Below are 26717 nucleotides of genomic sequence, written 5' to 3'. Positions count from 1 at the left end.
TTGGGGCAACAGTTAACTTTTATAGGACCATTCATCTCCCTTTATCATCAACCACTGTGTTTTAGGGAGGCAAAAAACATAAATTGTCTGAACTATGTTCTTGAACCTGAGAGTATTACAAGCTAATTAATGTTTTAGTTTGCTTGATTTATAACAGTAATAATATGCCTGTGAACCAGCTGATTTCACTTCTTTAGAATGTGCTTGCTTTAAGTAGTTTTTATAATTCTCTCCTGAATACCTGGCAGATATTAACAAGGCCTTAACTTATGAGACATTTTTAAAAACTATCTACACAAAGGCCAGGGAGCACAATTGCTATCAGGAGAAAATCAGGCCACAGAACAGTATTTTGAGTTTCATCAGAAAAAGGTACTGGTAATCTCTGCATTGAAAATGCACTCAGCTGGAGATTTTGTTTTGTTTACTTGTAGTGTGTAATTCTTTCTGGGTTAAAATATGCCATTTTATGTATGTATGTATGTATGTATGTATTTATGTATTTATTAAATTTGTATGCCGCCCAACCGGTGACTCTGGGTGGCTCACAATTAAAACCACAAACCCAAGCCATTAAAAACAATACCATATAAATAATTAAAAGTAATTAATCAATTAAAATCTGACTATAAAACAACCCTATACATAAATACTAAAAAAACATTCAAGATGATGGTGGGGGGCAAGGTCAATTACCCCACAAGCCATAAGCCTTCTGGCATAGACAGGTTTTCACACCTTTCCTGAAGGCCATGAGAATGGGGGCACAGTGCACCTTGGGAGGTAGATTGTTCCACAGAGTGGGAACAATGTTAAAAATATTTAGCATATTTATTAATTATAATATTATATAATATTATAATATTCCATATTATATATTAAAATATGCCATTTTAAGCTTTTTGCCTTGAGACCTTGTTCTGAAATTCTGCAAAACATTTAGTAGTTCAGAGATTTGCAGAATGCAGGTGAATTGAAACATTTGCAAAATAGTTTTTGTCCCTCCCCCTGCCCCCAAAAGCCTTGCAACTGCTTCAGTATGGCAGCTTATCTCTTTTCAGCAACCCAGATACATTCATTGGGACAGAATGACACTTGGAGCAATGTGATATCACAATGTAGCTGCTCTACTTTATTGTCGGTCTTCGGGGAGGTGTTGAATTTCACCTTCCCTTTGCAAACCTTTCAGAAATCACTGAGCCCAATTATTTAGTCCAGCTGTAACTGAAAAATTCAGCACAAATGGTAGCCCAATGAGTATGGGCCACCAGCTATACGTATGACCCTCCAAAGACCTAATAAACCTTCTAATTTTGCTCCCCACTTGTAACTACAAAAACAGGGATGCTTTCCCTGCTGAAGAAAGATCATCTGCCAGCAAAAATAGGGAGGGTGCCAAGCTATAGGCAGATCATAAAAACTGAAATCTGTCTGATGTACAATATTTACTCCACCTATACTTACTTGCAGTCCTCCTCTGGGGATATGCAGACACACTGAGAATCCACCTCTTTTTTCCCAAGGCTGCAATTACCTTTGATGTGAAGCGGCTCGCCTAAAGAAGGAATTAAGACTGAGAGAAACAGAGAGAGAGAGACAGAGAAGAGGGGGGGGGCACAGGTTTCAAGTCAGGCTGATGAGCAGGTTCATTCAGTTTTAACATTCTAGTATAATCTGAAAAAGAAGTAAGATTTAGGTATTTCAGATGGGATCATGGTGTTCAGTCAAGAAACAACTGTTTTATGATGCTCCATGTTTGCTTTGAATGGACTACCATACTCAAGATATAACTTAAGAACCATGCTAATTGGATATGGAAGGCTAGAGTTGTACCCTCCTCAAAAATCTGCTTCAGTCTACTGTCCACCTAGGCCTAGCAGTTTGTGAGACCAGCACTTTTTATTTTCTAATAACTATTCATCAGACTGTGTAGAGGTCCTCAAAAATTTGTTTCATTCTCCAATCAATACTGGAGGGCACTTTGCAGGTTTGGTACTATTTGTTTTTTGTTTTAATTAAAATAATATGCCCCGGATCACTTGGAGTAAATCAGCATAGGACTTACTATGAGGTACCCAAGGGATCCTTTTAAATCTTGTTTAACCTTCTAAAAGCTTGCCATGCTTACAGTAAGAATGGGTGCTCTTTTGCAGGGAGGTATCTTCCCTTCCACTATTTCCTAGGTTGAATATAACTCATGGTCATCTCATGGTCATTCCAAAAAGTGTCAGAAAACAGAAGCTTCTCTACAAAGAATGCAGTGCTGCTATAGGCATGCCAGATCTTTTAAAGGTCAAGAAGAAATCTCAAAGTCATTTTGTTCATTTTGAGAGAAAATAAAATACTAGCTGAACATTGCTTGTAGTTAGTGTTGATCCCACCAAGAATCCTTCTGGGGACAACCTGTCCAATTTTATGTCAAAAAGATGTCATATCTCCAGTAGAAATCTTTAATTCCCTACAGATAGCAGGGTAGCCTGCTGAGTGGCAGTCTGCATTTGAGTTATCGTTTCCCAATTCGTGTATCCTTGATTTAGAACAGGAGTGGAAACATTTTAGATTTCCAGGATCTAGTTGTTGTTTTTTTATTAGAAGTCACAGTCCATTCTCTGGAATCAGCTGCAAATAAAGGATCAGATGTACTTCTGAGCAGACGCTTCAAACCAAGAATATGCTTTCGGAAGCAAGACTGAGTTCACACTCCTGTCGCACAATTTTCCCCTCCTGGTTTTCCTTCCAACATTATTTCTTTTTAGCTGCTTTATTTAGGTGGACTAAGTCTTACTGTTGCAGCTGGTTTTCAACAATTGGGAATCAGTCACCCTTGCAGATTTACCCCAAATTATAGATTTATTAGTAATTAAATTAATTAAAATTAATAATAATAAAATAACATTAAAATAAAATAATAAAGTAAATAATAAAGGCAGGATAAAAAAATTTTAAAAAAACATTCTCAAGGTACATTCAGTCTTCCTTGATGTGCAGATGTTCCCATCACTGAATCTTCATCACAGGATAGCAAACAAGAAAGAAAAATAACACAAATGAATGATCTACAGCAAGCATAAAGCCATGAGAGCAGAAACTCATTGTAGTTACATACCTTTCTTGCAATCAAGTGAGCTCAGAATTGGAGGGATCCAGGAAAATTTGTCTCCACATTTGTACGTCTCTGAGCCTGTAAGACTGTAACCTTCAGGACAGCTCAGCTGGATGTTGTCCCCAACATCATACTGAATTTTAAATGGGGTCATACGGACAGCAGTGGAAACTGATGGTTTGTCACAAGCCAACACTGGAGTTTAAGGAAGACAAATATTATGATTTACATCTTTTTTTATAATTAACAAAACATTACTGGGCAATATACTAAAAAATATAACTCTGTGCAATATAAAATTACAACATAAGCATACAAATCAAGCATCAGAATAAAACTAGGATTTAAAAATCTCATTATATTAGCGCCAAAGATCTAAAAATCACTGAAACATGGTTTAAAACCAAACAAAAAAATTAGAGAAATTAAAGACTTCACAGAGCAACTCTCCTTAGTAGGCATATATTACGTTTTTTCTCCCAAAAAATATGGGACATGTCACCCATCCTGAACATGTAACCTGAAGCTCAGTTACATGTTACTTTTATTATACAGAAAGCAACATGGTATTGTTTGTTGAGAACAAAGTTATACAACCTGAGACCTCAGAAGTTACACATTTTCTAAAAACCGGTGGCCTTGAAAAGTTATCAAATTGCAGTTTTTAACATAACAGAAGAAGATGGCTACTATGATTGGAGACTATTAGCTACATTTTAAATAAAACGTCAAATTTAGTTTTGCCCTGGCCTTGTGTATTCCCTGCTGTTGTATAAAGACCAACAATGTTCTCAGACAGGAAGAAGTTCTGCGTTCCTTTAAAACAATCCTTCCCTACAAGCAAAAAAGCTGAAGAAATTTGATTTTGACTTTTCTGGATGCTGAGAGTAAGCAGAGGCCTATTTAAATCCATATGACTATTCCCCTTTCCCTGATGAAACAAGCATAGCCATCAATTCTTTCCATTTTTCTTAACCTTATAGGAAAGATGAGATTCGATATAATTAATAATGTTATTACTATTAATTACATATTCTTAACTTTTCCCTAAGGAGCTCAGGATGACATACTTTTTTCATATAATTGTATATGACTGATTAGACTGAGAGAAAGTAATTTAATTCATGAGTAGGAATTTGAACCAAAGTCTTTCTGGTCAAATAAAGATGTCCTAGCCACTGCATTAAGTTGGCTCACTCTAAGAGTAACATGTAGCTGTTTCCTAAGCAACAATAGGATTATGAGGCATAAAACTGGACGGACACATGCTATCTCCTTTTCATTCTGCTCTTCCTCCCTTTGTGGCATACTACAGTAAGTGATGAATTGCCTCTCAAAGAAAATGGGGATATCCACACATTAAAATGCTTAATATTGGACTGGCCAAAACATTTAAGAGAGCAAACCCCATTCCATTCCAGCACTGAAGATATTACCTAACCGGGTAATGAAATGTTTGCAAGAAAAGAACCAAGCTCAGAGAACCCCAAGGACTCCACAGTTCAACCCTGAGCTACACATATTCGCCTCTATCAAAACATTTCAATTTGCACTGCATACTGTTGAAGACAACAGTGAACCAAGCCATTTGGGTTGCATAACTGAAGCTGAGGGCTGGATCAATATTTAGTTATGGTTAGAGTAAGTCTGTTGAAAACAGTGGCACTTTACTCAGGATTCCATCTGATTTCACTGAGTTTAAGGATCCAAACTTATGCTTTCTCATTTCTCCCTTGAAGAGATGTATTATTAATCATAAAGCATGTGATTTCTTTACTTTTTATCCAATGTGTTCTGTTTCTTACACTGGCACTCAATGGTCTGTTGTAACCATGTTTTGTCTGGAAGGCAGCGAAAGAACTGATATCCCAGGCGATGATAGCCACTGAAGCAAACCGCTTCGGCTTCTTCTCCAACATCATAACACGGTTTTTCATTCTGCAGACAAAGTAAAAGTTTAGTCCAATAAGTGGAATTTTCATTACATAAACTATAAGAGATGGGCTGAAGTCTTAATCTTTGAAAGAAGTAGTGATACCTATAATAATGTGAGTTCTTATGGTAGCAACAAAAGTACCAGGAATTAAAGAAGTCATAAAATGAGTGTTACAAAAGAGGATAGGGCTAAAGAGAATATTCTTCCAAAACACAAACCAGTTTGGAATAATGGGAGTAGGTTTTAAAGAATATTCCTGGTGTTAAGGAAAAAGAAATTAATATGCAGATGAACATTTGCTTGTACAAGTCAAAACAGATAACTTTATGAGTGTGCCAAGAGATCAGGGATGCAATGGGCCTCTTAAGATAGACTGACAAATATTCAGTATGTAAGTGTGAATCACTAAAACTCCTGCTCAGATTTATAGCAGCTTCTTTTTAAGACAGATTTTTTAAAAAACCAAAGGAAGATGGGTAATAGGGAGATGGGCAGCATATAAATTAAATAAATAAATAAGAAAGAAAGAAAGAAAGAAAGAAAGAAAGAAAGAAAGAAAGAAAGAAAGAAAGAAAGAAAGAAAGATGCAAGAGTTTGCCTTGCTGAGAAGCCCAATGGGAAATGAACAATCACATTTGTTCCCAATGGAATTTGAGGCAAAATTCTTTTACATCCTTAATGGGAGATATTTTAAAATACCTCTCATTTTAAATTCAATTTTAGCTTTATATTAATCATGTGACACTTTTTCAAGTGATCCTGTAAGAATATGGCCATTCACATAAATTAAGGTGTGTGGAAATCAACTTATTCACCGGAATTAATTTCTCAGACCTGTCAATCAATTCCTTAATGTCTGTGGATTTTAAAGATTCATCTCTGGAACAGAAGTGTGAATAGTACAACCATCTATTCTAATATAGCACCCTCCAGGAATATTGGGAATCAACTACCCAAATTCCTTTTTGAGAATTCTGAGATTACATTCCCAACACATTTAAAGGATTGAATTGTGATAGGCTGTCACAAATTCATTTCCAGGAGCACCTCATCTCAAGAGCCTGAAGTGGCACTCTAGCATTGGTGCTATTTGGTAAAAGACTGGGGTCCACTTAGACAAATGTCAAAGTCTTCTCTAGTCCATTAAATGCTGCTAACCCTGATGAATCCATTTTCTGGTGCTTCTGGAGTTGAACATCCTGTGTCACATCTATGTTTTATCCGGCCTTCTTCAGTGTAGTCATCATCATTTACACAAGTAGCACCCCTGTAATTGTAACATTGTCCATTTAGGAACTCATTCAAAAGAAACACATTAAAGCAAAAAGTCATAGATAATCAGTGGATTGCAATAATCTGATAGACCCAAGACAAATATCCTCCAATCCTGTTATGTTCATTTTGCATTTGACACCCCCAAAATCTAGGAGGGAAGTTTACATATTTTTAATTTGTTCTGCCTACTTCTTTCAGATTTAGAAGGTCCTTAGAAAATGCCTTCCTCAACTTCAAAATGCTGAGGGTGAGATTACTTGGGCTGCATCCACATGAAGGATTTGAAAGGGGACAAATGTATATTCTCCAAGGCACATGCATTGACTTTTTCTTAGCAATCAACATTACAGGTGTTAAGTGGGAACTATCATATTTCATATCCTGTCTGCTCTTTTGCCCCTTCATGGATCACTGCCTTGTCGTGGCGAAGGGGCTTGCGTAACTCAGTGAAGCCATGAGCTATACCGTGCAGGGCCACCCAAGACGGACAGGTCATGACAGAGAGTTCTGACAAAATGTGGTCCACTGGAGAAGGAAATGGCAACCCACTCCAGTATCCTTGCCAAGAAAACCCCATGGACAATGTTAGAAGGCTAAAAGATATGATGCCGGAAGATGAGCCCCTCAGGTCGGAAGGTGTCCAATATGCTACTGGGGAAGAGCGGAGGGCATTTCCAAGTAGCTCCAGAAAGAGTGAAGCGGCTGGGCCAAAGCCGAAAGGACGTTCAGCTGTGGATGTATCTGGAAGCGAAAAGAAGGTCCGATGCTGTAAAGAACAATATTGTATAGGTACCTGGAATGTAAGATCTATGAACCAAGGCAAGCTGGATGTGGTCAAACATGAGATGACAAGATTGAACATCGACATCTTGGGAATCAGCGAACTGAAATGGACGGGAATGGGTGAATTTAATTCGGGTGACCATTATATCTACTACTGTGGGCAAGAAACCCTTAGAAGAAATGGAGTTGCACTCATAGTCAATAAGAGAGTGGGAAAGGCAGTAATGGGGTACAACCTCAAAAACGACAGAATGATCTCAGTGCGTATCCAAGGCAAACCATTCAATATCACAGTCATCCAAGTCTATGCCCCAACCACTGATGCTGAAGAAGCTGAAGTTGACCGCTTCTATGAAGACCTACAACACCTTCTAGAACTAGCACCAAAAAGATGTCCTTTTCATCATAGGGGATTGGAATGCTAAAGTAGGAAGTCAAGGAGTAATCGGAATAACAGGCAAGTTTGGCCTTGGAGTACAAAATGAAGCAGGGCAAAGGCTAATAGAGTTCTGTCAAGAGAACAAGCTAGTCATAGCAAACACTCTTTTCCAACAACACAAGAGACGACTCTACACATGGACATCACCAGATGGTCAATACCGAAACCAGATTGATTATATACTTTGCAGCCAAAGATGGAGAAGCTCTATACAGACAGCAAAAACAAGACCAGGAGCTGACTGTGGCTCAGATCATGAGCTTCTTACTGCAAAATTTAGGCTTAAATTGAAGAATGTAGGGAAAACCACTAGACCACTCAGGTATGACTTAGATCATATTCCTTGTGAGTACACAGTGAAGGTGATGAATAGATTTAGAGGATTAGATTTGGTAGACAGAGTGCCTGAAGAACTATGGACGGAGGTCCGTAACATTGTACAGGAGGCAGCATATAAAACCATCCCAAAGAAAAAGAAATGCAAGAAAGCAAAATGGCTGTCTGATGAGGCATTACAAATAGCTGTGGAAAGAAGGAATGCGAAAAGCAAGGGTGAAAGGGAAAGATATAAGCAACTGAATGCAGATTTCCAAAGAATAGCCAGGAGAGATAAGAAGGCCTTCTTAAATGAACAATGCAAAGAAATTGAGGAAAACAATAGAATGGGGAAGACTAGAGATCTCTACAAGAAAATTGGAGATATGAAAGGAACGTTTAGTGCAAAGATGGGCATGATAAAGGACAAAAAGGCAGGGACCTAACAGAAGCAGAAGAGATTAAGAAGAGGTGGCAAGAATACACAGAAGAACTATACAAGAAAGATCTTAATGTCCCTGATGTCCACGCTGGTGTGATCACTGACCTTGAGCCAGACATCCTAGAGAGTGAAGTCAAGTGGGCCTTAGGAAGCATTGCTAACAACAAAGCTAGTGGAGATGACAGTATTCCAGCTGAGTTATTTAAAATACTAAAAGATGATGGTGTTAAAGTGCTGCACTCAATATGCCAGCAAGTTTGGAAAACGCAACAGTGGCCACGGGATTGGAAAAGGTCAGTTTACGTTCCAATTCCAAAGAAGGGCAACGCCAAAGAATGCTCAAACTATCGCACAATTGCACTCATTTCACATGCTAGCAAGGTTATGCTCAAAATCCTACAAGCTAGGCTTCAGCAATACATGAACCGAGAACTACCGGATGTACAAGCTGGGTTTCGAAGAGGCAGAGGAACTAGAGATCAAATCGCCAACATTCGCTGGATCATGGAGAAAGCACGAGAGTTCCAGAAAAATATCTACTTCTGCTTCATTGACTATGCAAAAGCCTTTGATTGTGTGGATCACAACAAACTGTGGCAAATTCTTAAAAAGATGGGAATACCAGACCACCTTACCTGTCTCCTGAGAAATCTGTATGCGGGACAAGAAGCAACAGTTAGAACCGGTCATGGAACAACCGATTGGTTCAAAATAGGGAAAGGTGTACGACAAGGCTGTATACTGTCACCCTGCTTATTTAACCTATATGCAGAGTACATCATGAGAAATGCCAGGCTGGAAGAATCACAAGCCGGAATTAAGATTGCAGGGAGAATCATCAGCAACCTCAGATATGCGGACGATACCACCCTAATGGCAGAAAGTGAAGAAGAACTAAAGAGCCTCTTGATGAGGGTGAAAGAGGAGAGTGCAAAAGCTGGCTTGAAACTCAACATTAAAAAAACTAAGATCATGGCATCTGGACCCATCAATTCCTGGCAAATAGAAGGGGTAGAAATGGAAGCAGTAACAGACTTCATTTATTTGGGCTCCAAGATCACCGCAGACAGAGACTGCAGCCATGAAATTAAAAGACGCTTGCTCCTTGGGAGGAAAGCTATGGCAAGCCTAGATAGCATATTAAAAAGCAGAGACGTCACCTTGCCGACAAAGATCCGCATAGTCAAAGCTATGGTTTTTCCAGTAGTAATGTATGGCTGTGAGAGCTGGACCATAAAAAGGCCGAGCGCCGAAGAATTGATGCCTTTGAACTGTGGTGCTGGAGAAGACTCTTGAGAGTCCCCTGGACTGCTAGGAGGTCAAACCAGTCAATCTTAAAGGAAATCAACCCTGATTGCTCATTGGAAGGATCGATAATGAAGCTCAAGCTCAGATATTTTGGCCACCTAATGCGAAGAGAGATCTCTTTGGAGAAGACCCTGATGCTGGGAAAGATTGAAGGCAAAAGGAGAAGAGGACGGCAGAGGATGAGATGGTTAGATAGCATCACTGAAGCAATGAGCATGAAACTGAGCAAACTCAGGGAGGCAGTGAAGGACAGGAAGGCCTGGCGCAATATGGTTCATGGGGTCACGAAGAGTCGGACACGACTTAACGACTAAACAACAACTGCTCTTTTGGGATCCACTTTCGATGTAATGAGATCTTGGACTTCCTCTTCTCACAAAGACATCTGGACAGCCACATATTTCTCCCCCTCCTTTCTTGTATAAAACACAGTTGGGTCCTGAGATCATTAGCCACGAGCATCCAAAAAGGAGGGGAAGAGCAGACAAAGGCTGAAACATGTATCAAAATGCAAATGTGTTGGGGGGACCCTGCACTGTGACATCATGACACACATCCCATCAATTTGACAAAATTTTGGCTTGCTGAGAATGCTCTTGGTATTTTATAATAATATGTCTCTTACTGGCTTTCAAACATTGTGATAAAACACCGTTCCTCATCTTCAGCTTCACCTTTACAAGGTTTTCCTCCATTCATGGGTTCAGGATTGTTACACAGCCGAGTTCTTTGCCTCTTAAAAGATGCATCACAAGCGCTCCATGCTGACCAGCAACTCCAGTAGCCATCTACTGCAACTGGAGTCCAAAACAACATGACACTTTTGTTGCCTTATCCATACAGCTTAGATATTAGCAGAAGGCTCTACCCATATTCCAGCTTTCCCCATCTTGATGCCCCAGTTTCTTGAATCTCAACTGCCACAATTCCCAGCCTGCATCAGCAATTTGGATTGCAATACCTTTGTGATGGAATTCTAACTCAGCTATCAGTATGGTGTCATTGTGCCTCATGCAAAGACTATTTTTTAATCTTCAAAGGCATTCCATCTGCTTTTAACTTAACTACTGTTATACCGTGTCTGAGTTGCTGCTTCGTTTTTTTAAAAATGTAGTTTTATATTGACTTTTAAATTTTGTGATAAGGGCTTTTTTTTTTTTTTTAGTTTTCGGAAAAATTAATATATTTCCTTTTTTTTTTTTTTACAGATTTTTTTCCTTATTTTGAGAAAGAAAAAGATGGAAAAGGTTTTTTAAAACACCCAGTCAAATTCAGAAATCAAGTGTGTGTTCTAAAATTCATGGAAGTACTTAGTTGCCTTAAAACATTTCTATGCAGGGACCTAAAGGACAGCTAAGTTATTAGAGTAAAAGTAAAGCTCCCTAGAAGTTGACCTTGATTCCCAATGATTCCATGTATGGACTCATGTAGTTTTGTTTACAACAGTAAATAAATGGTTTGCAATTGCCTCTTTCTGGGATCTTTTTCAACTTCCTAGGATAAGCTACAGCTCTGGTATTTCCTGATGATCTTTCAACCAGGTGTTGATCAGGTCCTTAGTTTTTAGCTTTTTTAAGATCATCCAAGGTTAGTAAAGTGCTGCCACTTGTGCTGAACTAAATTATTAAAATAGGATATGTTAATAAATAATAGCCTAAAGCCCCATTGATTTCAGTGTGTCTACTCTAGATGTGACTAATCTTGGTTCTAATGCAACAGTTATGCTAAAGCAGGCAATCCACACCCAGGCAATCCACAGGCAGTCCCTAGTACCCCATTTGCAGCCTCTTAGTACCCAGGAATTACGCTACTAAAGTTTGATGATTTTGCTACATAACCTCAATTTGGGATGTTTTGAGAATCTGGTTACCTAAAGTTAATATGGGAACAATATATATTCCAGAGGCCTCTGATCCCATTCCTACCCTCAAAAACGTTTTACAAAAAGTAAAGTCCCCAAGGTTTGTGCAATGATGTTATTGTCCCACTAGAAATCCTCTGTTATATCAGAAGGCTGAATTGAAGCCCTGATCCCTCAGAGATTGCCCACCCATGAATTACAACTATGGTGTCTTTTGAACATGGAAATGGATTCCTATGCATTTTCTCAATGATTGTGAAACTGCTATATAAGATATAATAACATTCTATATCCTATATTAACACATAATATTTCACCCATATTTTTACTTGGCAGGTTAAATGTAGGGTAGACAATGGTTTTGCTAATTTTAGTTTTTGCCTGAAATTATATTGAACCTTAAGACTTTCTAGCTCTTTTAGCTACCTTATTTATAGTGTAGCAAAAACGGAAACTTCAGCGCAAGGCACCATTATTTTTGTGCAAACCTTGTACCTTCTTGTGCAATTGTATGGTAAAATAAGATGGAGCTGTTATAAAAATACCTGATGTGTAGTCGGGTACTCGCAGTTCACAGTTACTTCCGTATGTTCCAGACTTACACACACAGAGGCATCCGGTATCAGATAAAACTGCTTGAGCATTATTGGGACATGGGGCACAATGACAGGGATCATATTTGCTCATATATTCAGAAAAAGCCCTCCTGAGATTAAAACGTTTCGTTGCAGAGCATGGGAAGTTCTGCACCAAATCCACAATGGGAGTAACCTAAGAAAGAATTATATTCAATTTTTCAAAAGTTGTCCCAGCAGACTTCTTAAACCAAGGAAACATCAGTTTGGGCCTTCTACATGGGAATTATTGTTGTCTTCTGCAGGCTCAAAATCATGATATTGGGAGAGGCATGCAGTCCTGTTGTTAGTTATTAGCCACCTCCACAGATAAAATTAAAGGGGATATCACAAGATCTGACTGCTTTAAATAATGGAGCATTCATTCAAAATATGCAACACCATCTTTTCTTTTCTCCTGGACATGACATGGGAACTTTGACCTTCACAGTAAGGAAGTTCTGTTTTCCTCTTGTCTTTTATCTCTTACCTCAAAGTCAATCACAACTGGATTGTTCTTGGCTGATTCCAACCAATTAGTAAAGATCTCATTTCCTGGCAAGGAGCCTTTTCTCTGCCAGGCTAGAGCTGCAGCATACCGTGACTGCCCGCCCTTAACCAGGGAAATAGACTGTTCAGATGACTTTAACATGGAACCTAAAATGGATGGGTTATACAGTAGAGTTACATATTTAACCACATGGATCTTTATTAGGAGTCACCAAAGTCTGGGGAATGGGAAGAACCTAAAATATAGGACCTTTTAATGTAGTAAAATAAGTGCCTTAAATTTCTAAGGGTAATTAGGTTAAATAAATAAGGGTAAAATAAGTGCCTTAAATTTCTGGAATACATGTTGATTGATTGATTGATTGATTGATTGATTATGTGCTATCATGTTGTTTTTGACTCCTATAGATAGACCGGAACCCATAGTATCCCTGTAAAATTAGAAAGTTAAGCTATTTTTTCCTATTTGGAGAAGGAGGTTAAAGTCAAAGGCAACAATTTCATCCCTCAAACCATCCCAATTCTGACATTTATAGCCTTGTCCATTCAGGTGATACCACAATTTCATTAGTCGCACACTCCGTAGCCTCCAGCTAGGACAAAAAGAGAGAGTGTGCTTTCAGGCCAAAAAAGACTGCTTACCATAATGCAGCACAATTTATCAGGTGATGATGTGGTCTTGAACTTCAGCTTTTAGCAAAAAGCTTTTAATGCTCTATTTCTAATTCTACCAGCCCTTTCATCAAACCCAGTAGATTAGGTTACATAGGGCAAGAGTACATAGGGCAAGAGTATCAGCTGACCTTGTCAATCACTGTACAGCCGTCTTCTCTAACTTAGCTTCTTCCAGATATGTTGGGACTGCAATTTCCAGTATTCCCAGCCTGTATGACTATGCTAACAAAGAATAATGGAAGCTGCAGCTCCAACACTATTAGAGGACAACACTTTAGGGCAGATTAATATGATGCCCTAGGCTCTATAAAAATCCACCCAACTGTACAATTTATAAGGTGGTACACAATGACAAAGCCTGCCTTGTTTGTCTTCTCTTGTCTTATCTGCTGAACTCAATGCCTGCCTCCACCTTCTGGCTCATGATTTCTGTTGCTTGATTCAGGACCTGTCCTTCAATCCATCGGGACCATAACTTTTGCCTGTAGCCCACCCAATCATCAAAATCATCATTCTTACACCTGACTCAGACTCCACTTGGCCCATGGCATAGCATACTTTAGTTCATAGTCCTTCCAGAACTGTAAAACTGGGACAGTAAGAAAGTTCAGCTAGATCTAAGAAATAACAAGAAAAGTATGAAGGAGCCCTGAAAAATGTTGTTTACCTTCATAGCGTTCTGTCATCCTATTTTTGCTGCAATACTCATGATGTTCTGTTGACTTAAAGAAGAAAACATAGTTCTGTGTCTCTGTTCGCACACAATTTTCCATTTGTTCTGTTGTTAAACCTAGGTATAATTCAATAGTAAAAATAGAAAATTAAATTTCTCAAATAAAACTCAATTATCCAAGTGGTTAAGCATTATAGCACCCAATCTTTAAAAATGACATTGGCTGGCTACAATTTTTTCAAGCCACAAGATACAGAGGGGTGTCTGTGGAAGGGAGGGGGTAAAAAAAGTCAACAGGCATCTATGACTATATATTTGAAGCTCTGCCTCAATTTTATGTGTATTGGGGTAAGGCTTTGATTGCATCATTGTGGCCACCATCTTGACTTTTTCGAGTCTCTTGCGGAAATGCCTGAAAATATTTTTTTGGATTTTTTTTTTTTTAGTTTGAATGATTTTTAAAAGGTTTCTTTCATTTGTACACTAAAATTCTAGGTGATCTTGTATCTCGAGGGTTCCTGCCCCTTTTCCCACCCTTCAATAGCCACACGAACATATTAAATTGAAAATTTTGATTTAGTTTCCTTAAACAGGCTTGGGAAAGGCAAAGTCTGGGAACCTTTTTTCATTATAGCTCTGAATTTCATTAACAAGGTGAAGAATCCAAGTTCAGCACAACAAAATATCCTGAACTAAAACAAATGCAATAACAAGTCAGAACGGATCGGGTTGAACCCAATAGCATTATGTTTGGCTGAAAAGAAGAATTTAAAATAGTAGGGTCGTGTTAGGTTCACTGAAAATATGTTAATAGAAGTAAATCTTTTCTTTCTAATCTTTCTGGTCTTCCTTTTGAAGAGCCATATTCCTTTTAGGTAAAATATAGTAGCCTCCTGAATAGACTGCTGCTCAAAATGCTCACATGATAGAAAATAAAGGAAGTGATTTTTGATGATTTCTTATCCTTCCTACAGTCCCAATGGCTACCTCCGCCATTGTTCTGGAAGGAGGAGCTTTCAAAAGGCATCAGGGGCTGCAGAGTTCAATAGGAATCATGTAAATCTTCTCTTATTATGGCAACTCTATTAGAACAAACGTCTGGCTTTTACAGAGAGGCTCCTTCCTTTCTCTGCACTCCCTGGACTGAGCATGTGACCGCAGGGCATTCCAGGAAGCATTTAGAAAGTAAATGTAATCCCCATCCACCTCCACCACAGATTTTATTCAGGGAAAGGACACTCTTCCTTCCTCCTATGATTCATCCAAGAGGATCCATGGAAGACTTATATTAAATTGTTACCCGACATCCCATATTTGACAAGACTATCATGGAGAAACTCCTACGGAGGGCATTTAATTACTTATTCTCAGGAATTGGTAGTAACTAACTGTCAGGTAATATGTAGATTTCTTTATTTCCTCTTGGCTTACTTGTTTTTGCTCATCGGATTAGTTTATCCCTGAACCTGCCTGCTTAAGTTTTGATTTCTAAGCAAATCACTGGGAACAAAGATAAATACTTTATATCCTCAGTGTCTCAACATGCAGACCCACATACCTGAATTTTTTGTTTCTTCCTCACTAAACTGGTAAAGGAGGTCATATTTGGCTCCTAATAAACCAGCTGTGTAATAATGTGTCCCGAAATCATCAAAAATCCGGCTGTATAGGGCATAGTTGTACTCCAGAGGTAGGCTGTTGAGTGACTTTAAGAACACCCCAGAGAGCTGCAGATCTTGCTCCTTCACTGTGAAGTTTGAAACTGCAATCACCTTATGGATCCTGATATAATTGGAAGTCTTAGAAAACACAACAAAATAGGTACGGAATGTTATTGTCTTTCATGCTTTCTTTTTCTCAATAATCTTTGTGTGTTTTTAATCCTTGTACGCAACCCAGAGTCACCTGTGTGAGATGGGTGGGCATATAAGTTATATAAATAAATAAATAGACTCCATTTTAGCAGCTGCTAAAGAGGTTGTTTCTTCTATGGCCTGGACATCTTTCAAGACCCTCAACTGAGAAGAGGCCCACCACTGATCCCTTTCTGTTCACTTCCCTTCTCTCTTCCTGTTCCATTTTAAGTAATGATGCAGATTGGCTCCAAGAGAAAGCAAACAGACAGTAGTGCTCCAGGCAAGGAGTTTCCCAAAACCTAGAGTCAACAGTGAAGCCTGCATTCTCCTCTGTTTCTCCCCTAATTTCTGTTTTGTGGACAGGTGTAAGCAGTGGAACTGGTGGCAGTGGGTAATATGAGAAAAACTGAGGATGGGATCAAGGGATGGGATTTGCAGATTTCTGTTAGCCATTCCCCAGCAGAATTCAAGCTCTGTGTCCAAGATATAAGAGAAAGGTGAAGAAGAAAGCTATGACTTGCCAAATGTTGCTGAACCACAGCTTCAAACAAACCAAATAAACATGGCTGATGCTGAGAGTTGTAACTAAACAAATTGAGAAGCCTGAATAATTGGTGATGGATACACCATTGGAAGACCTGAAAGACAAGGTTAGGGATAGATTGTCATGGAGAAAGTCTATCTATGTGGTCTCTTGGAGTCAAAAATGTTTTGATGGCATGCAATCAATCAAACAAAAATAATTGGCTATTGTAAGTAATTTCACAATAGGAAGGACCATGTTGTACACACCTTCATTAAATGGATCTTCTATTTTGAGCAAAATAATGAAATTTGTGTACAAACTGTCTCTCCCAACCTCTCTCTTTGAGGAAACTTCCACTGGTGCTGGCTACATCTTTTAAAAAGATAGAGCAAGAAACAGACCAGACTAAAAGAAGAATATAACTTAGCTCTGAGCAGAATTCAGATTTCAACTGAATCAGGTGAAACTGCAACATGGAACTAGGTCAACATAAAGAGGTCTTTGCTGAAAGAAGTAGAGGAAATTGTCAAAACGCTGGTGTAGAATGCTCATTCTAATTCTCTTCCAGGCAATGGTGCCTGTCAAGGTGGTGGCGGTGGGGCATTTCAAGATGGTGGATGGAGCATTGCACTCCTTCTGTATGCATCTATTGCAATGCTCTGTCTGCCATCCTGCCAATTTTGACACACGCCCCCAGACCACTACTTCCAGGTGATTATAGCAAAACAACATAGTAGCAGTAAAAGGCTATAATGCAGAAGGAGTTTACTTCCAAGGATACAGATTCTTACCATTTTTTGGGATGCTTTAATGGCTTGCTTGAACTCATAAGATGATGTGGATGTTGTGGTTGATATTGACCCCCAAAAATAGGGGATTCCAGAAGTACGTCTCCCAACATTCTTAGAAGCTGAGGTTTTAATAGCAGAACGGGCCAAGGGGGTTAAGCTGGTGTAGAACCTTGTAATCACATCATCTTCTTGGCTTTTCACCTGTCAACCGAGATATGTTTAATTACAGATGTTTTGGAAGGAAATTAAAAGGCATTGAAAATAAAAAATATAGTTTTTTTTAAATCACTGTTTGAAAATAAAATAATATTTTTAAATATATAGGGGTGGGTGTGTTAAAAATATTATTACGTGTGTGTGTGTGTGTGTGTATAGGCCAACAGTTTCATTTATGAAAGCTAGGATAGGATAAGACTTAGAAATTGGGCCATTCTCTATTTTGTATTCTATTCTCTATTCTCAAGTCCATGCATTAGGAAACCCCACTGAGATCCCATTTGCCCCAGCAATGAACATGTTTGAAGGCATTGAGTGTCCAAGGTGGGGACAAGGGGTGGGGAGGCTGCAAACAACAAAGCATGTGTTGCAAAGTTGTGTTCCAAACCCTGTCTCATTTCTACATGTGTCACAACATTGCAAGTAATATGTAGGAGTGACGTTTGAGTCATGAAGTAGATAAGGAGTGGTGTTTGTGCCATTCTGACAAAACTGTGACTTGGTCCTGATGCCTCTGGGCCTTGGGCTGTCTATTTTCTCTGGCCCTCAGTCTCTTCATCAGAAGATTGAGATACTAGTGATATTCCCATCAGCTTAGTTTCATTAAGCACCTGACTGATCTGCTCAATGTTAATTTTCTTTTCTTTTTTACTGCTTTAATACAACAGAAAAGATCACCCACCCTTTGGAATATCATTCCCCCGAGGTCAGACTGGCCCCCACCCACCTGGCCTTTCAGAAGGCTCTTAAGACACAGTTTTGTCATCATGCCTGGGGTTCCAGTGGTGGTATGGAGCCTTTCAGTTGGTTATATTGTTAAGTTTTAAACTGCTTTACTTGTTTTTAATGCTTTTAGTTGTTTATTTGCATATTTATTGTTTTTAATTGTGTGAGACACCGAGAGTCACATATGTGAGATGGGTGGCTATATAAATTGAATAAATAAATTTAAAAAATTAGAATAGAACATTTAAAATGCTGGGAGAAAAGAAAGGGAAGAAAGCAATAACTAAATGAAACAACAAAAAACCCACAGAAATAATAATACTAAGGAGATGGACAGGGACTTCCGGTGAGGACATGGTGAGCTAGACATCCCTGAAGGGGATGACATTATAGTGGAGATCGGTGGCCAGAGGGTAGATTCTGGCCAGCAAAATCTCTCTGGAGAAAAGTGAGATCATGAGATTGCCCACATGTACTCCAGATAGCTGCTCCTCATGAGTAGACTATAGGAACCGAAGTTTTTGCAGTCAGCTAGTAAGCTGAGTGGCTGGGAATCAAGGCATTTCAACAAAGTTCATAGTTGTAATGTAGCCTATATGGACATAAAGTTTGGCCAAGCCTCATTTATTAATCACTTTTGGAATTACTTTTTTACTGCTTTTCAAATATTAAGAACCTTCGGAATGGCACATTTTATGGCATTTACTGGGTGAGTTTCCTTCAATCTTTAATGAAAAGTTTTAAGTATGAGTTTAAGGACTTAGAAAAATTCTTTTTTGGGCAATAAATAGCAAAAGGGTGATTAGAGTGTTGTTTTCTGAAAGTTATAAATGAACTACGGGTCCAGAAGGATTTGAAATAAGATTTTGAAATTAATTAAAAGAATCCTTCCCATGGGAAATGGTTGTTGTTTTGAACTAAAAAAAAAATGATAGGATGGGACTTTGAAGGTTGATCACTAGGGGGAACCAGAAGTAATTAAAGATTACAATTAAAGGAGAAGAACAGGTTAAGGCACCAGACTAGAAACCAGGAGACTGTGAGTTCTAGTCCCGCCTTAGGCATGAAAGCTGGCTGAGTGACTTTGGGCCAGTCATTCTCTCTCAGCCCAACTCACCTCACAGGGTTGTTGTGGGGAAAATAGGAGGAGGAAGGAGTATTAGATATGTTCACTTTTATTATTATAAAAATAGTAAAGGTGGGATATATATAATCCCACCTTTGTTATTTATATATATATATATATATATATATATATATATATATATATACACAAACATACATACATACATACATACATACACACACACACACACACACACATATATAGACTTGCTAACACAGAATGGAGCAAAATGCGTTAACACTGGATGTATTGAAGGGTATTTGTGAACAATGGACTCAGAAGTTAATTTTAAGTGTCTACCATCAGAGATAGACGTGTGTAAATGATTTTATGAAAAAGGAACAAGTTCTACTGGACAAGACTGAAATAGATTTGAACATGGATTTAAAAATGACAGGCTACAAGAATAATCTGGAAAAAGACGATATACTGGATATACAAATGAAACCGGCTGATGTTTTAATAATTAAAAGGGACATACTAATAATAAACCAAGAGAGTGACCTGGATAATTTTCCTATATTGGATTTACAAAGGAAACCTGTTAAAATTTTGAAAGACTTGGTGGGAAGAGACAAAGAAAAAATGAAAAGAAATCAAGTTCTAGGACATTATTTGAAGGGATTAAAGAACAAGATTGTTAAAAGCAAAGGGAAGGAATATAAAGTTGGTTTATTTGATCAAGGTTAAAATAGTTATGTTGTTATTTCTGGTAACCCTTAGTGGACTTTTGCTGACCAGGACTGAATGACGAGGTTTTAAGGATTTATTTATAGATAAGAGATGAGATATGGGATGAAGAGATTGTTTGTTGTATTTTAAGAGAAGGTGATAAGTTGTTAAAATTGTTTATACTTGTTGTGATGAAGGGGGAAGTTATTCTTTTCTCTTTCTTTGCAATATTCTTATTTTTTTTCCTTTTCTATTTTTCTTTTATTCTCTTTTATTCTTTTTTTCTGCGCTTTCTATCTTTTCTTTTTATTCCTTTATTTTTTGTGGTTTGTAGTAGTTTTTATCTGTATGACCATAATGCTTAATAAAATTATTTTTTTAAAAAAAATGTAGTTCATTTTTAAGCAATGCATTTAATTTAATTTAATTTAATTGCATGAAACTGTATTGTCTACTCCTTTCATTGTGTTAATAAAGAGCTAATTCAAAGACTGAGAGTGCATACCTTTCAGCAAGCCAAATTTTGTTACTTGATGTGCAGTGATATTTCCAAGAACACATAACAATCTTTTTTGTAAGAATCCAAGCACACTATATCTAAAGCTCCTCATAAATAGATACATTCCAAATTCTTGGGGATATAATTTGATGGTATATTAACCTTGTTAAATCATAACTTCCCTACTAAAACTTTATTGTCCATATAAAGAATGTTCAATCAATATGGAACAACCAGAGGTCATGATCAAATCATCAGCCTATACGTTTTAATGCAATAAGGATGATACCAATATATTCATAACTTAGAATAGAAGCATATCACCTCTGCCAATGGTCAGGAATATTTTCAAGCACCTGATGGCATCAAATGATCTCATGCAATGATTCAAATTGCTCCTCCCCAACCAAAATATCCTGCAGTCTCACAGATTCCAACTATCTCATCCAAATTCTCATGTGAGAATGTCAAAGTCTTGCTAGATTGTATTTTCATGTGAGATCATGCAAGAGTTCTTGTGCTCTAAGTTTGCCAAATTCCATAAGGCTTGGAAATTATCAGTCATTTAAACCATTCTTTAACATTTAGATTTCAGGATTAAATGGGAATATCTTGGGATGTTATGGATGGACTGGTACTTGCAGGTGCCATGTTGCTGACCTCTGGTTTATGCTGGTATTGAGGACACCAAGTTCTTGGAAAAAGTTTTCAGACATCCCTCTTCTCAATCATGTTCTGGTTCTTAGATGGGTGGCCAGATGGAGAGATAAACCTAGGATTAAAGTTGGGGGGCATACACTGAATTTGCTCAGTGGCTAATATAGTGCCCAGCCTTACTAAAACCTTTTCAATCACCTCAAAAGTGATGTTGTTGAGGTTAGCAGGAACACGAAATGTAGTCCTTAGGTTTTCACTTTTCTGTAGAACACAGCTCCCATTATTGAATGAATAATCAAGGACTTCTCCACGGGTTTCTCCAGCCAGGATATGATACCTAGAATCAGCATTGTAATTAAATAAAGATGATTAGATCAGTGATATGCACTTGTGATGTCTCATCTGGATTACTGCAATGCTGTGGAGTCCTTGGGGTTCTGTGAGCTTGGTTGTTTTCTTGCAAACGTTTCGTTACCGGCTAGGTAACATCTTCAGTGCTAGAAGGGAGTGGGGTTTGTTCTCTGTTTATATACAGCACTACAGTATGTAAACAGAGAGCAAACCCCACTCCATTCCAGCAATGAAGATATTACCTAGCTGGGTAACAAAATGTTTGCAAGAAAACTACCAAGCTCAAAGAACCTCAAGGACTCCACAGTTCAACCCTGAGCTATACATATTCTCTTCTGTTGGTTACTGCAATGCACTCAACATGGGGCTGCCCTTGAACAGCATTCAGAAACTTCAACTGGTGCAGAATGTGGCTGCACAGGTAGTAAATGGCATCAGTTATGACATGCATGTAACACCAATACTCTGTGAGCTGCACTGGTTGCCAGTGTGCTGCCAGGTGCAATTCAAGGTGCTGGTTGTCACCTTTAAAGCCCTTCATGGCTTGGGACCAGGTTACTTGACAGACCATCTCTCCCCAGTTGTTTCTACCCATCTGATCCAGTCAGGCAGGATGGGCATCCTCTGGGTCCCATTGGTCAAAGAATGCTGGCTGGCAGGGCCTAGAAAATGTGCTGCTGCCTTTTCTGCTGTAGCACCCACCTTGTGGAATGCTCTCCCTCCAGAGATCACAATGGTCCTGGCCCTGCTGGCCTTTTGTAAGGCCCTAAAGACCTGGTTCTGTGCCCAAGCCTGGGACCCTGAGTGTATGTAGGGACCTGCTTCTTGGTTACCTTAGTGATTTGGGCTTGATGTTTCTCAGCTGCTTTGTAGTTTAATTTTTGTAATTGTTTTTATTTTATTTTAATTCTGTTTGCTGCTCAGAGTCACTTGTTGAGATAGGCAGCCATATAAATTGGATAAATAAATAAATAAAGTCAAAGGGCCTACTTGTCCTCCCAGACACCTCCCATAATGGGCACCAGGCTACTTACCCTATCTAACTTTACAAAATATATTTTAATTTCTTGAAATGAATAGAAAGCAGCTACTCTGTAACACTTCTAGTATCTACATTTATTTGCAGAAATGGCTTTGGGGCCTACAAAGTCCAGACTGGGATGGAAGAGAGCATTCTAGGAGACTGGTTCATCTTCCAGAACTAGCTAGAAAATGAATCTTTTGTGATTGGCCACACCAGCCATCCTGTGGATAGGCAACTTTGCCATAGCAGCTATTTTGTGAGCAGGCCATTGATCTAAAATTATAATTCTTTCAAATGTGCTCCCCAGGTTGAGGGCAGATTTGAAGATATAGTAAGTGGCCCCAAAAGCTGCTTCACTCCTAAATGAGACAAAAAGGAATGAAAGATACATTATCCTGTTGGCATTCATGGGAGTTCACAGGGGGTCTGCAGGGTGGGGTTGAAAGAGTCAGGATGATGGCTGCAACCAGGCAGCCAAAGCCCCACTCCCTTTTTATGTGCATCAGGGCTACGATCGTACACTCACTGTCACCATTTTGACTTTTGGATGCTTCAGGATGGTACCTTAATTTTCTACAAGCCCCTTGCCATCACCACTCTTGCCGATGATGCAGGTAAGACTTCCCTTGTCCAGGGAATCCATCAGTCCCTGTTCCTAACATGCCGTGAGCCCTCTAAATAAGAGAACCAACATCTGGCAACATGGTTATTGTCACAGAATAAGGATCAACAATGGGAGCAGCCTGGTATGCTGGGAGAGTTTTCTGCTGGTTCAAGGACTGCTGAATCGCATTATTTCAACAATGGAGAAGAGAAGAGCCCTCCATCCAAGTACTTTACCCGAGGCCCATGAGATGCACACTGGGTATGCTTTCGAATTTAGTCCTGCAGAAAGACTTTATTCTCCTGCAATTTTGTTCATCTGAATTGTCTCCACAGTCATTTTCTCCATTACATTCTAGTCTCTTGGCAATACAGCGTCCTGTTTTGGAGAAATCAAGGTGGCTTTGTCGGTTTCAGACACAGCATCTAACATGAGTCTGTGGCATTGCTCAGAGTAGATTCATGTTTCATGAGTTCCCCACCCGAATCTGAAGGAAGGGTTGCCTTAGCTGGGTCAGGTGACCACTAGATGGCGGCAAAGAGACAGAAAACATTGGCTCCTTGGTGCTGTCTAGTGGCTGCCACAAGTTTTGCAATTCAGATTCTACAGCCATAACTCAAGATCTCCCAAAATTGGAATACAAAAACTACTGGATTTGGAAAACAGGAAATGGAGAGCATGAAAATATTATTAGGAAAGATCATTGCCTTGGCACATAAGCACAAAAAAGACAAGATAGCAAATGATTCATTAGGACTGTTCAGGGAAAATATCATTTTAATTGCTTTTGATAGCACCTGAGTAGAATTTTATATTGACAGATCATGAGGTTGGAACCATACTTTTATTGTTCTAAAGTTCAGAATCTAACAAATGATTAACAGGAATGCTCCTTTTAATGGACCAATATAGGCAAATTGATGCCCATTAAAGCAGAATTCCCATTAAAAATGAGTAAGATTTTATGCATACTTATTTTATGCATCTTACACATTTTAAGGCTTGTGTAAAATGGGAATGGGATTTTTCATGCATTATGTATGTATTTTATGCAAGACATATATTTGCATATTTGTCTAGTGCATCTGAAATCAGCTAACTAAAGTCTTTTAAATCCAGGAGAGCCAAGATGGCGGCCACAACCACATGATTCCTCCCACAAGTAAAAGGGGGAGGGGCTTCAACTGCATGGTTGCAGCCACGATCTTGATTTTTTTTACCTCCTCCTCTCAGGCACCCCTGGTTAAATTGAATGTTTATTGTAGTTCCATAAAGATAATAAAACAGGGTTTACCGTTATCACACTGAAACTTATTCTCACAGTTCACTTCCTCTATGTTGCATAATTTCTCTGGGAAACAGGGCCGGCGATCTACCATCTGCCCACAACAGGCCTCACCTCCAAATTGAGATGGATGTAGCAGAGACCTGACACGAAACTGAAAGGGGAAATCCATGTGTGGGGAGAAAACAATAAAACAAATTTTCTTATTGTGGGTTTCACAGTTGGATGCCTCCTCTAAAGTTTCAGCTGCAGAGAGAATATATTTTTGTTAGCAGATCATACAAAGGTAGAAGCTGGTACTTGATGCAGGAAGTAGGATTAGAATTTGGGTTTCTGTGTGCTTTTCCTTTTTTAAACTATTGTTCCTCTGCATCCATATTTCAGAATGTCTGAAATATTTTCTGCATCACACATGCAGAAAACAAGGGCAACTGGATAGTTCCTCGAACATCTCATGATCAAATTACCTGTTCTTTAACACATGGGTCACACTCTGACCACTCTTCCCAGTCACCGAGTTGGCAGTTGATGGGACATGCTTGCTGGCTACAAGCCTGAAATTCAGTCCATGAACACATTCGTTCACAAAAATTCTTATTATAATAGTCATCTTGCACTTTTGCCCTGCAAGATGAAGATATTGTATATTAATCCTGAATCTTATACTAAGAGGATGGGGGTAGTTGAGATACGCCTATACTCATATGGGCTAGTTCTGTCTCAAGTTGCAGACATGTACCCCAGCTAGTCATCCTATTAGTTATGCATTTAGCAAGCATTACAAGGGCTAGCTATGGATTTGGCAAGCATGGCAAATAGCAACATATATGTATAAAGCTCATTTTTGTGAGAACGGATCCCAAACTAGAGAGGGACCTTGTCACATGAAGAGCTTCATGTCATCCATTGCTACTGCTTTCTAGCCTTAACAAACCCATGAGGAAGAGAAGTACAAAAGTGATCTTGGAAGATCTCAAACCTGGCACTGGCTCACATTTGGATTAATATAGGCCTTTTTCCTTCCTTCCACATCATTTCCTCTTCTCTTGGTTATTGTGGGAAAACAAGAACATGTATATGCTTGTCTATAGTAACCTTAGAATGCATGTTTAAATTTCTTCTTAATCAAGTAGAAATTATAGGTCCTATTTTTACAAGGAAAAAATCTTGTTCTTGTACCAACCTGGTTCGGCTTTGTGTCCCAAAATTGCAAGTTTTTGAACAGCTGGACCAAGAACTCCATGGATAATGATCACAGAAACATCCAAACCCCTTTTCAGCTACAAAGCTCAGAAGGATAATGCATATCAAGCTGTTTTTTTCCATGGCTAAAAAATATTAAGCTACAAAGGATGGATAGTTAGAAATATATAATTTAATATAATACATTGTAAGAGTTTACAATAACTTATAAAGATCCTAGACTAATTGTGTTTCAAATTATAGATTTAGAAATAATTGTACGGTATAAAATGTCTGGAAGAAGAAGAAGAAGAAGAAGAAGAAGAAGAAGAAGAAGAAGAAGAAGAAGAAGAAGAAGAAGAAGAAGAAGAAGAAGAAGAAGAAGAAGAAGAAGAAGAAGAAGAAGAAGAAGAGGAGGAGGAGGAGGAGGAGGAGGAGGAGGAGGAGGAGGAGGAGGAGGAGGAGGAGGAGGAGGAGGAGGGAGGGGGATCATTAATGCTTATCAGCATTATTAATTAGTAAGGCATCATTATGCTTATCAGGTGAAAATCCAGATTCTTGGAAATGGTAATAAGAATTTTCTAATCCCATTAATGTTGAGTTAATGAAGGCAGAGTCACTCTGAGTCCTTTGAAATGCTTCCTCCCTGATTTCTTTCCACTTAAGCTAAGTTACTGTTTAGGAGGCAAGCTGTTGACTGAGTTGCCCACTTGATTGTTTATGTCTGTGTTCAGTTCCATCCCAGATTCCTTGCAATCTCCCACTGATGGATTAAAAGACAGGGCTATATCTGTGGCAAACTATACATACATGCCAACCACCCTTTTATACTGCTACCATCAGATACAGCCTTTGGTGTAAGAACTAGCCTCGAAGCATCCCAAACAGAAACCGGTCCAGCCTCCTCGGGCAAATACCTAGGGAAGGAGATCCCACAACATTCCCAAGCATATTCTGCTGTAAAATTGCATTGACAATTCTCACAAAAATAAACTGAGCCGGTTAGGAGTTCTAGAACAATCAGATCCTCCAGTTACACACAGAATGGTAGAAATGAATGCTTTCTGAAGTCTTTTTTGCAACTGGATAAAACTTGGCATCCACGTTTCCCAATATTCAGTCTACAGCTGGACATCGCAATCATGGCCAAATGTCACAATTAATGTGTGCTGGGACATAATGTCGAGTGTAATGTTGCAACAGATTCTGAGAAATATGGGATGATATTCGAATACAGAAGTAAAACACAACATCCTATGACCAAATAT

The 26717-nt window shown here is 38.7% G+C and overlaps 1 protein-coding gene across 2 annotated transcripts in view; it reads right to left on the bottom strand.

Annotated features, from left to right (window-relative positions):
- The window catches only part of LOC103059215 (complement component C6-like), a 31435-nt gene that overhangs the window by 2855 nt on the left and 1863 nt on the right, over positions 1 to 26717 (bottom strand). Inside the window, exons 2-16 of one of the 2 annotated variants that reach the window (XM_088152795.1) lie at positions 25451 to 25610; positions 24735 to 24891; positions 24277 to 24421; positions 23219 to 23360; positions 21202 to 21340; positions 17108 to 17308; positions 15493 to 15733; positions 13929 to 14051; positions 12567 to 12733; positions 12008 to 12233; positions 10227 to 10398; positions 6198 to 6306; positions 4909 to 5041; positions 3107 to 3298; positions 1465 to 1573 (exon numbers count right to left, since the gene is read on the bottom strand). In XM_088152795.1, the coding sequence (XP_088008921.1) occupies positions 1465 to 1573; positions 3107 to 3298; positions 4909 to 5041; positions 6198 to 6306; positions 10227 to 10398; positions 12008 to 12233; positions 12567 to 12733; positions 13929 to 14051; positions 15493 to 15733; positions 17108 to 17308; positions 21202 to 21340; positions 23219 to 23360; positions 24277 to 24421; positions 24735 to 24891; positions 25451 to 25593 (2399 nt within the window). In that variant the 5' untranslated portion in view covers positions 25594 to 25610. Of the gene's footprint in view, positions 1 to 1464; positions 1574 to 3106; positions 3299 to 4908; positions 5042 to 6197; positions 6307 to 10226; positions 10399 to 12007; positions 12234 to 12566; positions 12734 to 13928; positions 14052 to 15492; positions 15734 to 17107; positions 17309 to 21201; positions 21341 to 23218; positions 23361 to 24276; positions 24422 to 24734; positions 24892 to 25450; positions 25611 to 26717 lie in introns of those variants that run through there. The other variant, XM_088152796.1, reaches the window with a different exon arrangement.

This window comes from Python bivittatus, unplaced genomic scaffold (genome assembly GCF_059951505.1).
Source record: "Python bivittatus isolate LINGU-HERP-01145 unplaced genomic scaffold, Pbiv_v1 ctg000570_np1212, whole genome shotgun sequence".
In the NCBI taxonomy this organism is placed as follows: domain Eukaryota; kingdom Metazoa; phylum Chordata; class Lepidosauria; order Squamata; family Pythonidae; genus Python; species Python bivittatus.
Note: the sequence above shows the minus strand (reverse complement) of the source record. Positions and strands in the feature narration are given on the sequence as shown.